The sequence below is a fragment of the Balearica regulorum genome, chromosome 17 (assembly GCF_011004875.1).
Source record: "Balearica regulorum gibbericeps isolate bBalReg1 chromosome 17, bBalReg1.pri, whole genome shotgun sequence".
In the NCBI taxonomy this organism is placed as follows: domain Eukaryota; kingdom Metazoa; phylum Chordata; class Aves; order Gruiformes; family Gruidae; genus Balearica; species Balearica regulorum.
This window is the reverse complement of record NC_046200.1, coordinates 2,841,023-2,855,903: the sequence shown is the minus strand read 5'-3', so window position 1 is coordinate 2,855,903 and position 14,881 is coordinate 2,841,023. Positions and strand designations below refer to the sequence as shown.

Here is a 14,881-nt window from a genome sequence, read left to right as displayed (position 1 = left end):
CAAACTCATGGAAGAAACATCCATGGGGTATAGAATGTAAAGATTACTTTGGGTTTTGTTCTGGTTCAGGAAGAGTCTGAATGATGAATACCTGAAGACATGCAGAATGCTCTGGAGTTGTTACTATAGACTTGCCCTGTTTTTATGATCTTCTCTAGACATCTTCTGGTAGCCACTAATGGAGACAGGATTATATCAAGATGAATTTCAGCTTATTCTAAAATGATTGTCCTTGTATTATATACCATTGTAAATACACACAACTTTCTGAAAATTTCAGGTGTTATAAACAGAACACTGCAACATTGTAGGTGCTGAAAAAAAGACTCTTTTGTTCTCTAAAAGAAGCACTGAATATTTTAGATTTACTTTTTAATACTTCTTGATGTAAATGTTTTCTTTCCTAATGTGTCACTGGTGTATTAAAAAGCATATAATTGCAAATACTGTTGCACGGTGATAAATCTACCTATAAAGGATATGCTTATTTGATTGATTTGAATAGACTTATTACCTTCACAGATGAAGTGTTCATGTTGGCTGTCTTATCAAGACAAAGGGATTTGCACATAAAGTAGTTACTGCAAGTTGTTGGTTTGTATTCCTTTGTGCGTTTGAAAAGATATTCCCTCCTGTAAAATAACTTCTGATTCGGCATAGTAAAAAATAGCCGTCCTGGCTCTTAGGGTTCATGTGTCTTTATTTTATGTACCGTCCCTGAAGTACAGTATTTTTAAGGTACTTCCAGACTTCATCGTGTTGCTGAGATCTTGGCATGCTGCTGATGTGTATTTGTCTGTCTTTCAGAGAACAAGCTGTATCCTTTGGACTCTACAAGCCTGGCAAACTGCGCGTTTATTAAAGGTATCGTGACGGCAGATTCACCATGGTAAAATTATAAACCAGACCACTAGACAATGTGAGGTTTAAATTAAACCTACACAAGCATGACTAACTCATAGTTTTTTAAAGCAGATGCTTACGTGTTCCACTTAAAGCCATATTCTAGGGGGATAGCTTGGTTCAGCACAGAAGACACCAGTTTGGATGGTCATTGCTACTGTTCAGCCATGTGATTTTTGGGCATGTTGTCAAGACCTGTAGGATCTATTACAGCCTTTCTGAGAAGATGACCAATTTTAGTTTTTTGAACTAAAATGGGAGTCTGTAATAAATGAAAAACTCTGAAAATTTAAGGTTTCAAAGGGAGCTAAGGCTGATCTTGTGTCATAAATTTAATGAAGAAAAAGAGAAACTGCTCTGATGCTAATAAATATACTAATTATTTTCTGGGGTTGTTTGGATTTGAAATATATGACAGGACAGAACCTTCTGCTGCCAGCTAGATCTCCCATCTGTGCAGCGCTACAGAACCTCATGGAGTGCAGTCAGTGCGAGTTAGCTTTGCGGCTAATTGTCTGTTCGTTTGGATCCTGTCTTCAGCATGGTATATCAAACAACATGGATTTGTCCCTGAGTGAAAAGGTATGGCAAGGACGATGCTGAATTTTGCTGAGAGTGAATCTTAGAAGTATGCCAACTATTAGCAACTTTAGAGTAGTTATAGGAGAATTTGATAGGCATAGGAGAGGCTATCGCCATGACCTTTTAAAAATTACTACCACTTCATCAGATACTGAGTCATTTTGTGAAAGAAGCTGGTAGTTTCTTTCCTATTTTTCATGGTCCTCTGTTTCTCTTTGCAAAGTATGTTCAGAACTAAACTTCTAGTCTCTGCAGGGATGCCAGGAATAAAATGAGTGTTAATAATGGTTTATGATGTTCTTTATCATTGTTTTATCATTGGTTAGTATGGGAAAAATTTGCAAGTAGAAAATTGAAGAAACACTCTTAAGTTCAAAAGCACTTGGAAACAGAAATCCTTTTTCTATGAAGAAGAGATCTTTATAAGACCTTAATTAATTCTGAAAATGCAATTATATAGTACCTCCTATTATGCTATAAATGACAAGAGAAGTTGAAGGCTTAGAATTTATTTTTATCTGTGTGCTGTCTTTTTTTTTTTTCTAATAGCTACATGATGTCGATATGCTAGCTGAAACCAAAAGCTTTCTCATAGCTATGAAACAGAAGTGTACTTCAGTAATTAGGACTACTATCCTGACCTTACTACACAAGGTAAGAATGCTCCGAACAAGGCAAGAGTGAGCCTCTTTCTTCTGCCCTATCAAGAAAGGGGCTACCCTTCCTGTTGCAAAAGCCTGTTCTGAAATTGTCCTGTGGCCAAACACCACGAAACCCACACGTTCTGGAAAAGTCACACACTTTGGAAAACTATAGAGAGGGTGGAGGGAAGTACTGACCGTACTGCAGTGGTGGGAAGGAATTGGGTTCCACAGCCTCATGTCTCAGTACCAGAATGGGGCAAGGGTGGGCTGGATGACCTGACAGCATTGACCTCTACGGTTCCAGCTGCCTTCTCTATCTCATTTTCAATGCTGGTCTCAATTTAGGTTTGTAGACCTCTTCTAGTTGAGGGAGTTTTTAAAAAAGCCATCTGCAAAACCTGCAATATAACATCTTCTAAGGCAGTTTAGACTAAGGGAAGTTACTTTTAGACCGGCTTCAGGATATTTAGATTTTAAATTCTAAAACCTGACATGCATTCTTTTCTTTTTTTTTTTTTCCCTCCCTCTAACTTAAAGGCCCAATACACCACTAAATTACAAAGTACTTTTTATGTTTTATACTTTATACAAAGACACCTATTAAAATAAATTCCTAAAGCTTATAACCTTTTTTTTTCCTACCACCCCACTTTCCTAAAACACAGGTGTTCAACTGTCGTCTCGTAGATCACAACTTGGCATTGGGATATTGCACAATTCTGCCCAAGGAAGATATGTTCAATAAGCTGTGGGACGTCATAAACAATACATGGCAAAATTACAGAAAAGTTTTGGTAAATTCAAAAGGCGATATATTTCTTCAGCAAATAGAGAATGTTAAAGAGTTTCTTTAAAAAAGACATCAGCAATATCCTATGGAAGTGCAATAGTTTGCCATTATTAAGGGTATAGCTGTTTGAACAAGTTCCTCATTTAGGGCACCATTAAGAGAGAAGCTGCCTCTCTTCACCACAGTGTAAGATTGTGCACAGGCAGTTGCTGTGAATAGTTAGCGTGAGGTAAGTCCAAGCACTACATTACCTCATCATGACTTATTCCAAAGCGTGAAATTGTTTATTTTGGGTCCCATCATAATTTATACCTACATTATATTTTGGGAGAAATTATTCTCTGACAGCAGTTGTCAAGAATGGAATGAATAAATAAATACATCTGTTAAAATATAAAGGAAGATGGGAAGTAAAGCATAACAATGAAATGGAGAGGGAGAGTAACATAAATCTCAAGGAAAAGATGATGTCTAAAAACTACCCTTTATATTAGTTTCACTAGTACAATACTAAAAAATATTTTTGAGAAAGAGACTCAAAGTAGCTTTGAACTGCCAGCTCAGGACGTGGGGTAATCCTGGTGCTACCTTCTGTGAGGTTTGTTTTCATTTTACACAGTTGTGTGATCATCTATGAATTGTTTTAAATCCCTCTAAAGATTTAGACTTTAAGTTTCCCAATTTTCAGAGTATTTATTATACTTGTATTCTCTTCCCTTCTCACTCCTTTTAGGCAGTAGCTCTGGTTGGAGCACAGCTTGCTGATCAATGTGGTGAAGCAGAAGAAAAACTGAAATTCCAAGAATTGGTTACTGATGCAGAATGGGGTATCCAACTTGGTAAATTTGGTGTAAGTGTGATTTTTAAAAATTATTATTATTTATTTATTTTAGCATTTTATTAACTATTAAATGTCAGTATATATTCTGAGATGTATTGTGATTTATTTATTTATTTAGACAGATTTCCCATTCAAATATAAGCAAAGCTGGGATTTTGTTTTGGTTTTAATTTTTTGTTCTTATTGCCTGCTTAAATAAACCTCAGAAACTGAGAAATGCAGTAATTGAGGGTGCTCTAAAAGAAGTTTTAAGTGCTTAAGTATTAGTTGGCACAGGGCATGGTCAGCAAATGCACTGCTCTTTCTTGCTCTAAAAATCTCTGGATTGAAACTAAAGAAAAGGTAAAAGTTTAACTATATAAGGAAATACTCTTGATATTGTCTAAAAGACTTCTTTGGGAAGAAGATAAAATATTTGTTTATCTGTAGATTTCTTTCGAGACGGTATTTAGACAACCACCAATAAGGAAGAAGGAGCTCATAAGAACGCTGGTACAAAATCCAAAAGTAGACACAGATCTCATATTGAACTACTGCAGGTAATAATTGAAGCAAATCAAATCTGTTTAATTGTTGCCATAATAACTAATCATGCCTACTGAAATCTATTTTAGTTTAAATAGATCCTAATTATGCACGTTGGGTTTGCTTTTTTTTTTTTTTAAAGTATTAATCAGAATACGTACTGGTATCCTGGTGAATTTATTCATAAGGAAATAAGCACCTTGACAACCCTAAAGGTCACACGGAAAATAATATTCTGTCCTCTTGTAGTACTTTCATGCTGGACAGTGATGCCGCACTGCAGCTTTGCATTGAAACACTTCTTCTCCAGAATGCTAATACAAATCATGCTGAAGATGACTCTGCAGAATACAGTGAGAAGCAACCTCATTCCACATTACTAGCTAGAGCACTAGAAATAATTCCTCTATTGAAAAGCACAAAAGACCTGGTCTCTAGTCTCAGTGGAATATTGTACAAGGTAAAAAATAATAATTAAGAAAAAGACAACAACAAGCAAAAAGAATCCCTGAAGTATGCATCTAGTCTCAGATGCTGCATGTCACTTGTATGGCAGATTAATGCTTCCACAGAAATTTGAAAAGGCTTTTTTTTTTTTGCAATTTTGCCATAAAATGTAAATGTTAAGTTTCAGTTTTCTACATCTCTAGAAAAAAAATAGAACAACATACCTAATTATCTTTAAAGACAGGAAGAGTTTTTCTTCCTAACTTCCCCTAAAAAACAACCAGAAAATTTTTAAAAAAGTAATTTCTAAGTATTACAGCACACTGGAAATATTTCAAAGTGCTATATTAAAAATAGATAGGGGGGAAAAAAATTTTATCTTGGGTCTTGTTGGTTGGCTTGCTTTTGGTTTTTTAGGGGGTTTTGATTTTATTGGGGGTTTGGGGATTTCTTTTGGTTTTGGGTTTTTTCTTCCTTTTCATCACTTCATGTTTGGTCTTTGCAATATCCTGACAATTTTTTTTTTTAGGATTTAGGACTATGAAGTGGAAGTCTTTTGTTTTAGAAAAGTATGGCATGATGCTTATACTGTTTCTTCAGTTTTATGTCAATATAGTTGATGTTAACATTGGAAAAAGTTTTTATAAGACAAATCTTATATGATCTTACAAAATAGATTGTTATTTTGAACAGCTTGATCCTTATGACTATGAAACTATTGAAATTGTCCTGAAAGTAATGCAAAATGCTGATGAAAAGAACACCAGTATCCAAATGAATCAGGTATGTCCAAATATGTTGCTGTATAAATACTGTATATATACCTTGCTAATGGCATCTGTATTCTGTTTTGTCTATTTGTTAGTGTAGTTATTCAAAAGTCTGTTGAAATTAATTGAATTACTCTACCTACACAAGTCTTACTCGTAAAATAGCATTCAAGAAATAGTGATCTCTAGCTATTTCTCAGCAATGGTTCATAGCAGGGATAAAAAGGACTTAGGTGTGTTTACTGAGGGGATGGGGAGAAATAAAGTAGTCTTGTAGCTTTTTTCTTGCCTTTTTTTTTTCCTCTCTCTAATTTTTTTTTTCCTCTGTAGGCTTTGAGCCTCCTCAAACATCTGGAATCTTATAAAAGAATTTCTCCGCCTGTAGACCTAGAACACCAATATGTCTTAGAGCATGTGATTCCCTTATCTCCGGCTGCTCAAACCAGACTGCCCTTTCATCTGATATTCTTTAGAACTGCGCAATGTTTCTGGAACATTATATGTATGTTCAGTATTTTTTTTTCGGCTAGATATATATATGATTCCCTTTCTTTGCTATCTGTGAACTTTAAAGTTCTACAGTATATATTTTCTATTAATTGTATTTCTTTATTAATGCAGTTTACGTCCCAAGTACTGCTGAAAGCACTTGTGCTCCCAAATTGCTGCTGCTGATGTAACTGGCTTTCAGTAGAGCTAAGACAGTATATACAATTGATAATTCTGTCCTTAAATGCTTTTCTTAGAACCTCTCAAAGAGCAAAGTAATCTGTGTATCCCACTTCCCTGGCCAGTGTGGATAATTAGCATTATATACTTTATCTCCCAATGGAGGTCTGCATCTAACAATAAACTGAAAGTGCTTAATTTCATAGAGAAAGCTGCAAGTGAACTATGATACTGTCATGGACAGCTGTCTTTGTCCTTTCAGCTGCAGAGCTCAGCGAAGAATCCTTCCCAACACTTCTGTTGATTTCCAAACTAATGAAGGTAAAGTAGCATTTTTGAAAGGACTTATTTCAAAATTTTTTTCCCTCCAAACAAAAAAAGCTTTTGTCTGTCTTTTGCATGATTTTGGCCTCACTATAGAACTTCTGAGCTCTTAATCTACTTTAATGTTTTTCTAGGTTTCACTGGATACCTTACACATGTCTGCAGCTCGACATGTCTTTGAAAAAAAATTGAAACCAAAAATATTTGAAATGAGAAACAGTGGATATACATCAGTTGTTAACAAGGAAACTACTAAAACTGTGCAGACAATTCAGTCATATCTGCTGTCTATAATTAATCCAGAGTGGGCCGTAGCTATTGCTCACAAGATTGCACAAGAATTTCCAACAGGTAAGGTCTATATCTGATGACTTGAGAGGTAAAGTACTGGGAGGAGGAGAATAGGTCTGAGAAAAGAAAAGCCAGCCTGTAACCAAACATTTTTTCAGTATTCTTGGATAGAACTGAGGGAAGTTTGAGAATAACAATGCATTTGTCTCCTACCTCCAATTTTGAACAGTAGGCTAGAACAGCAGTCATTGTATAACACAGCATCACTATTAAATCTTGTTTTCTCTCTTTTTAAGCCATGTTGTCTTGCTTAAAATTTCTACATGTTCATACCATCTTCAGACAAATTTTCCAGCAAAAGCAAATATTTTGGCCAAATTTAAGCTAGCCTCTCTATTATCTGAATCCAAATAGATAATTTTTTTTTGCTCTTTAGGTACAAAAGCTTTCCTGATATTTTAAATAGCTTCTAACTTTTTTTTTAATTCTTTGAAATAAAATGGATATTCTGTATACTGTAGAAAGGATTAATGAAAACTTGCTGTATTTACTTCCTTCCCTCCCCCTCTCCCTTTTTTTTTTTTTTCTTTAAAAAAGGTCCTGACCAGATTCAGGCATTGAAATTCTGTCTCTATCTAGCTGAGAAATGGCTAAAGAATACTAGAGCTAAGGTAATGGTAAACTGCTTGCCAAACTGTTGTTTTACAGTCGAGTACTTATGTTAGTGTTTTGTCTTTTGGTGTGTAAATTGTACCTTAACCAACCCCGATATGGAAAGTACTTTCTTTTGGGGAAGCGACTGTTAGTCACCCCTCAGAAGAACCCTCTCTGTCGAGTAACATTCTCCTGATCGTGACCTAGCAAAAATTAGGCTCACAGTTCTCGGAGGTTGGACAAAAAATACGTAGTTTTAAGGAAAAATATTTTGTTCTTTCTCCTATTGTGTGCATTTTTCTTGCTGCAGGAGAATAAGTTGGAATCTGTTCCAGCTGTTAGATCAGTGGCGTTAACTTTTACTTTGAGTTCCAAGACTCTTTAGCTATTTGTAGTAGTAAATATAAAAAAAGTCTGCTTTGACTTGATTCTTAGGCTCTTTTTTACATGGTTGGTAGGGAAAGGTGAAAAAGAATCTCAGCTCTACTTATAAATATCAAGCTTGCTATGAAGTTGTTGAGACACAATGAACACTAAATAATTCTTTGATACTTAGTCACATCTTTGAGTAGAATTGTGCCAAAATTAAACTGTAATTGTAGCAGCCAAGGTTTAATATTAAATCTTTTTTCTTCTCTATCTTGACTCAAAATGTCTTAATTTTACATACTGGTGCATGTGGTTTTAATTGGCTTTTTCACAACATACCTTTGTTTACAGTTTTTTTCAAAATAGGTTTTATTGCTAGAGCAGCATGGTTAATACCATCTGTTTACAGAAAAAATACCTGTAGATACAGGTGTGGGGACACAGCTGAAGAACAGATCTTGCTCCCCAGTTCATTGTTTTAGACTAAAAATTAAGATTATTTTCTAGTGCTTTTGAGTAAAAGAGGTTGGTTTATATAAAACTCTGGTGTTTCGCTAAAGGATGATTCGCATGAAAAAGCAGAGGTCCTACAGAAGAAATTATATATGCAGTATAAGCGATCAGCAACAGAAAATGTTCTAATAACACATAACTTGAACACTGGAGAGCATTTAAAGTCTATTGGGAAACCAGCAAATCTTATCATTTTACTGTATGAACACCACAGTATAGATCAAAGAATCCGAAATCCAACTGGCAGAGATTATCCAGGTGAGTATCCATAATCTACTTACAAAGGAGCAAAAAGAAATTTGTAAAAATTAAAAAAAAAAAAAGCTAAGCAAGATAATATTATTTTCTAAATATATTGTCTCTACCTATTTATGTAGATATCCATATGGCAGCTAAGGAAATAGCTGAAATTAACAATTTGGATATGAACAAAATTTGGGATAAACTGCTGGATAAATGGCTGTGTCCAAGTATACTGCCCTCAGAAGTAAGTCATCTCTGGAGATTTGGTTTTGGAGAAAAATGGCCAATTACATAAAATATACATATTTTTATTGCTTCTTGAAAAGACGAAGGTTATTTAGCACAATTTGCCTTTAGTACTCATGAATCTATTTAAGATGTGTCTGAATTCAGACTACTAACAAGTTCAAAACCTTTCCAGTATTGTTGCCCACCGCTGTCGCCAGTGAGAATGATTTGAAATGCTTTCCCTTCTCTCTGTATAGAGATTAAAATCTTATCATTGGTGCTACAGTAAGGTTGTGTAGCCAGCGTAAGAGAATCACCGATTCGAGAATTGGAAAGAGAATGAATCCTCTCCTGTTGCAATTTAGCTAACAGAGAGTTAATTGCTGTCTACACAGCACACAGCTGTGTGAGAAAGGGCAGGGAGCAGGCATTGCTCAAAATACTAGTTAGCAGGCTGAGGAATGGTGTTGCCTGCCAAACATACAGTTAAATAAAGGACGGACTGATAAAACCAGAATTCCTTTCCTTGGCTGCATTAGTAGGGGTGCCCAGCTTTTAAGACAGAGTTTAAATATGGATATGACCCAGCTAATTATCCAAACAATTTAGAAAATTCTCATAACTAGATTTTCATGGTTTTTTAAAGAAAACTCAAGAAATCTTTGGAGATGTACAGGAAGATGAAGAACTCCAAAGGTACGTGTGTTGTCTTATGTATAATATGGCAAATTATTGTTAACTTGTAAGTTAACTATATTGGGCTTTTTCAAGAAACCTAACAGTGTGTGTGAATCAAAACTCACTGTTGTGTTCTTATTTTTACTGTCTGGTGACATCAGTTTTGAATCATCAAATACATATTTATGCAATGAAATGCTATTTGCAATAACTTACAGATGTAAGTAAGTGCTTAAGAGTAGCTATTTGGAGGTTTTCTCCTCTTTTTCTATCTCCTTGGAATCTCTTATCCTTAACCTCTATTTGACAGTGAAATATATTCCATTTGGATGAGTATCAATACATTGTATTTTGGTAGCTATGCTGTACTTGTAGTAAAAACAAATGCATTTTTGCAGAGTTATATATCTACTTCAGTCACGCCCAATGGATTATAGTTCAAGAATGCTTTTTGAAATTACAACATCTGCTACATCTGTAAGTTTCTAAATTCTTATTTTAGCTTGCTACTTATGAAATGTTTACCTCTTATTAGAATCAAGTATTGTCTGCTTAACCATATGGCTTTCAACCAAAGACCTTTGTTTCTGTGTTTTGGATATCTGTATTTTATATATCTGTATGATCTCTATGTTTCTCCCCCCCCACCTTTGGAGTAAAACTGTGGTGGTCACTGAATTTTGCTATTGACTGTCAAGGGCAGCCCTTGAACTCTGAGTTTTCTAAATTTATTGTTGGTATTATCTTAAAATAACTTCATCAAATAATTTCTAGAATGTGCTTTAACCTGGTGTAATACATCAACTCACTTTGTGTGGAATTAAAGCAGAGTGGTAAAATTCTTTTAGCAGAACCTTAACCTTTAGTCTTTCACACTTACTAAATGTATTTGTGATACTATATATCACAAATATTTTTCTTGCCTGCATTGATAGTCTTAAATCTAGAAAACCACCTGGTTTAGCAGTGTTCTTTGAAGTTGACAGATATTTCAGCTGGTTAGTACAAAAATTGAATGTGAACCAGTCTCTTATTTACCATACATTTCCACTAAACGAATCCAAAAATCTTGGAAAGGATCATATGAGACATATATAACCCTCTTTCTAGTTGTTCAGCCAATTGTTGTGGCTTTTCACTGTTTTTTTTTCCTCTCTCTCAGCCGATTGGTGTCACTCAGTTGACGTTTGCTCACAGGAGCAGAGCACTTAAGTGTCTGCTGTACTTGGCAGATACCAACACTGTGGAATCGCTCTTCAAGAAACCCATTGAGAAAGTAAAGTAAGATGAATTTTCCTTAAGGTGTTTCTTAATAATGATGTTTTCTTAGTCTTTAACAGCCATTTGGAAAAAAAAATATATTTGCAGAATTATTTTGTACTAATCTGTTTTTTGATCTTTTAAGATCTATTAATTTTAATCTATTTAATCTCTGCATGAATGGAACTTTATTTGTAAGACTTATAGTAACTGGTTTATCTTTAGAGATGATCCAAGCCATCCATTGTTCAGGTGACTGAGGTTTCCCTAAGCAATTAGCAGAAAGTTTTTTACTTCATTAAGATTTCCTTCATAAGTACAAATACAGTCTACATTATTTTTTCCTTTGTTTTAAAAAAGCAACAGAAGAACACTTTTCCAATATTATCCTTAGCTTGATTATGTGAATTATAATATAATAATCACTGTAAATATCACTAACTCCTGGGTTTGGGGGGACTTTTTTTGCAGGTATTTTCTAAAATGCTGCATTTATCTGGCAGAGTTTGAAATCTTGAATATTCCATACACTTACGAATCATTTCATAAGAGTCCTAAGGAAGGAATGATTAAAGGGCTATGGAAGAATCACAGCCATGAACCCACGGTATGATTTTTAAATTTTTTGTGATTCTTCTGTTTGTCACAGATTGTGTGAAATGTACACCTTTCTACATAGCACACGCATTTCTAAACAGATATTGCTCCTATGTACTCTGTCCTATTCACACATAACTCATGATATTTTAAATGATATTTTAAATGACCAGTGAATATGCATTTACCCCAAAGACTCTCCTCTTTCAGAGTAACAAAAAAACCCCAACCAACCAACCTGTTGATGTAGTGACAACTGCCCATCACATAATTAATTATTTCCGAGTAGTTGCCCATCTTTGTGTACCCATACCTTGTCTCTTGTCTGGGAAACAAAATCTTTTGTGCAGAAGTCTTTCTCTTCCCCCCTGCCCCCCAAGCTGCTTGGACTCATACCTCATACTTTAATATGAATTCAATATTAACACGATACACCTTTAGAATAGCTGTTAGTTACTTATCTAATATGCCAGGGATAGGTTTTAAATTATGCTCTGCTTAGGAATTTAACTTTTACAATTACTTTGTGTTACCAAGTATGTGTTGTAAACAGCTAACTAACACTGAAGACAAGGGCAGGTAAACGAGATTTCCGGGTAGACAATAGTATATGACAACAAAAGTATATTATTCTGTTAAGGCTTCAACAGTAGTATGTCAGACTGTTCTTTAGTTGAAATATACACACACTAGTCTAAAATTTGAAAATGACAGATCAAAAAAGCTTTAGCCTTCCTACAATCAGAAGATAAAGCGACATCATGTATAGGTGGGGGTTTTTTGTTTGTTTGTTTTAATTCTCCTCACATGCATAAAATAATTCTGAAAGTGTCTTGATTGTGGCTTTTCAGGAGTTAAAGGTTCTGGTAATGCTGTAAAAATCTAAAATTATGCTGGCAAGCAGTAAAGGTTTGAAGATCATGAATGTATATTAAATACAGCACGTCCTTGCTCTCCTTTAGGCTGTCAGACTGGTGACAGAACTTAGTCTAGAATACAAAGTATATGATACCCAACTGTGGAATGGCCTACTACAGAAACTCCTTGGTTTCAATATGGTAAGGAATTTTAAGCACAAAGTTCTGCAGCGAAGTGAGAGAAAAGCTTTTTTTATCCACTGATTTCTAAAGAACGGGATAGATACAAAACCTATAAACTTACTGTGAATAATTATTGATAATTTACATGGTTACTTTGGGCTTTTAGATACTGAACTGATAAACCTTAGAGGAATTTGTGGTTTAGCAGTACTGCTTGAGAATTTTGATCTTAAATTGTTCTAGTTTTATTTTTTAAAGGCACAAAGCCTTTCAGATGGCAAGAGTAAATCCTATGATAATACATTGAAAAAAGATCATTTTATTATTATACTTGCACACATATGCCCAAAGTATGCCTGTATGGATATACATCTGTGTATACGTATACACACATGCAAAAATATTACCCCTAAAATGTATTTATTATGATAGTAATCCTGATTTTTGTCATTCAGAATCATAATTATCTCTGCTTGTCAAACTTTATGTAATGTAGCTACAGCCTGAGAAGGTAACAGATGTACCTGGCAGTGTGGTTGTATCAGGAGCAGGTATTGAAGGTAGTTTTAATCTGATGACATTTAGGTACCAATAGCAAAGCAGGTGGGATCATAAACTTTTCAGCACCAGTTGTATTAAGACAATCAGAAATCTTGGGTATTTACTCAGACAACGTATGCCGCTACTGCTTGATGATAATTTAATTTACTAAACTATAAATCACATTTCCGTATGCATCAGTTACTCTTCCCAAAGGAACAGAGGTACCTTGAGGGACTGCAGACAAGACAGCAAGCGTAATGCAGTTCTGTAGATTATCACCAAATCTTCAAAAACACTGTAGCATTTTATGATGAAATATTTTTTGTTTCAGATTCAATATCTAAGGAGAGTTTTGATAGCAATTACTGCAATTCATTCATTATGGGAGGTAAGCAAATATTCTATGACTCCTTATCTTTTTTAAACAGGAGTTCAGCATCCTATTTATGTGTGTGTGTGTGAATGGCAGCATGTATGCCATGAAGTGTTAGGTATTAAAAGATTCTTTTTGAATGGTTATTTTTATTGCATATTTTTATGCAATATGCAGATTAGTGTTGTTATTAATCACTGCAGTTGCATATTTTGCACTTGTGGGTCCTTCCGTAGAGACTTACTTAGTGGATTCTATAAAGTCAGACAGAATAATTTTGCCATCAGTCAAAATATGGCTGAATCTTAGACTATGAGATGAGGAAAGCAATGTTAGGGAATAATTCATCCAGGACAAAAAGAAAAGAAAAACGACAGGCTTCCACCTACAGTGGGTCAGGATATCTCTGTGTCTGTGTTTACAAATACACTTGGTTACAACTGTATTTGGCTACTACTTTAACACTTTGTTGTCAACAGATTCCCAACTTCAGTCGCGCTTGGCGAAGTGTAGTTCTGTCACCGTTTCTCACAGGTAGGTTTGTTACTAGCTATCATGCTTGTATAGTAACTTGATTATATATTTACTTCATGATGTTGTCTTTATTTCTTAGCTTCGTGTCCACCGAGTCCTAAACAGTTAGAGGAATGTTGCGAGTGTTTTGTGATTCTGCTCAAGTAAGTAGTCAGTACATCCCAATTTGTATTAGTTTGAGTGGGAATGCCTGTTTGTAATTTCTCATCCAAAAACCTGCCCTGGAACATGCAAAGGAGCTCTGAAAACTGGGAATCTGAGGCATGAGGAAGAACCTTTTGCCTCTTGTGGGAAGGATAGAACCGGGGCACATACCCAAACAGAAATTCTGTGTTTGCCCAGAGACTGTTGACAACATGTGCTGTAACTCAGTACCTTGGCTGTTCAAACTGTGCTGGGAACTGCTCTCTGAACTGGGACTTGGAATCAGCAGCACAGACTGCTGAAAAACAATTTATCTGCCCAGTCACTGCCCCCATGCGGGGTATCTGTTCCTGTCCTGACATTTTTAAAGGACTTGTGGTCAACCCTAAAGGTCCAGTTAATATTTTTCTTAGCCAAAAATATAGCGCATTTCCCAAAATATTAACACAGAGTATAAGAGAGAAAGAATTCATTTTCCTACAAAGAATAAATCTGACATGACAAAAATCTAATAGCTGCACATCTATAAACGTGGTTAACCTGTGGAATTAATGTTCCAAAACATGCTATACATAAACCAGTTTTGCATTGCCTTTACAATGTAAAAAACCCACAATAAAATCTTATTCACCACAATGCTCTGACTTGCTCAAGAGAAGAACCAGAGTTCAGAGAGTCTGACTTGAACCAAAAGTTAGTTAGGAAATACTGGAAAGGGATCCAGCTGAAGAACATGCCTACGCTACTGTGTATATGCATATGTACCAAAGCATTACGCTGGGCAGTTAGCCAACACTTCCCCTCAAAATAGGGCCTTGGGTGTTTAGAAAGAGAAACTAGAGTTGGATGGGGGTTTTTTCAAGCTATAAAATTGTCATGCATTTGTATTCTGAGAAACTCACATAGCTTGGCCATTTCC

The 14,881-nt window shown here is 35.2% G+C and overlaps 1 protein-coding gene across 2 annotated transcripts in view; it reads left to right on the top strand.

Moving 5' to 3' along the window:
- KNTC1 (kinetochore associated 1) overlaps window positions 1–14,881 on the top strand; it is a 39,513-nt gene that overhangs the window by 20,812 nt on the left and 3,820 nt on the right. The window contains exons 38-59 of one of the 2 annotated variants that reach the window (XM_010309807.2): window positions 808–864; window positions 1,322–1,485; window positions 2,035–2,139; window positions 2,795–2,923; window positions 3,653–3,769; window positions 4,190–4,299; window positions 4,535–4,745; window positions 5,426–5,515; window positions 5,833–6,004; window positions 6,434–6,492; window positions 6,630–6,846; window positions 7,384–7,457; window positions 8,370–8,580; window positions 8,700–8,809; window positions 9,440–9,489; window positions 9,870–9,948; window positions 10,634–10,752; window positions 11,203–11,338; window positions 12,291–12,386; window positions 13,243–13,299; window positions 13,764–13,818; window positions 13,898–13,961. In XM_010309807.2, the coding sequence (XP_010308109.2) occupies window positions 808–864; window positions 1,322–1,485; window positions 2,035–2,139; window positions 2,795–2,923; window positions 3,653–3,769; window positions 4,190–4,299; window positions 4,535–4,745; window positions 5,426–5,515; window positions 5,833–6,004; window positions 6,434–6,492; window positions 6,630–6,846; window positions 7,384–7,457; window positions 8,370–8,580; window positions 8,700–8,809; window positions 9,440–9,489; window positions 9,870–9,948; window positions 10,634–10,752; window positions 11,203–11,338; window positions 12,291–12,386; window positions 13,243–13,299; window positions 13,764–13,818; window positions 13,898–13,961 (2,482 nt within the window). Of the gene's footprint in view, window positions 1–807; window positions 865–1,321; window positions 1,486–2,034; window positions 2,140–2,794; window positions 2,924–3,652; window positions 3,770–4,189; window positions 4,300–4,534; window positions 4,746–5,425; window positions 5,516–5,832; window positions 6,005–6,433; window positions 6,493–6,629; window positions 6,847–7,383; window positions 7,458–8,369; window positions 8,581–8,699; window positions 8,810–9,439; window positions 9,490–9,869; window positions 9,949–10,633; window positions 10,753–11,202; window positions 11,339–12,290; window positions 12,387–13,242; window positions 13,300–13,763; window positions 13,819–13,897; window positions 13,962–14,881 lie in introns of those variants that run through there. The other variant, XR_012838090.1, reaches the window with a different exon arrangement.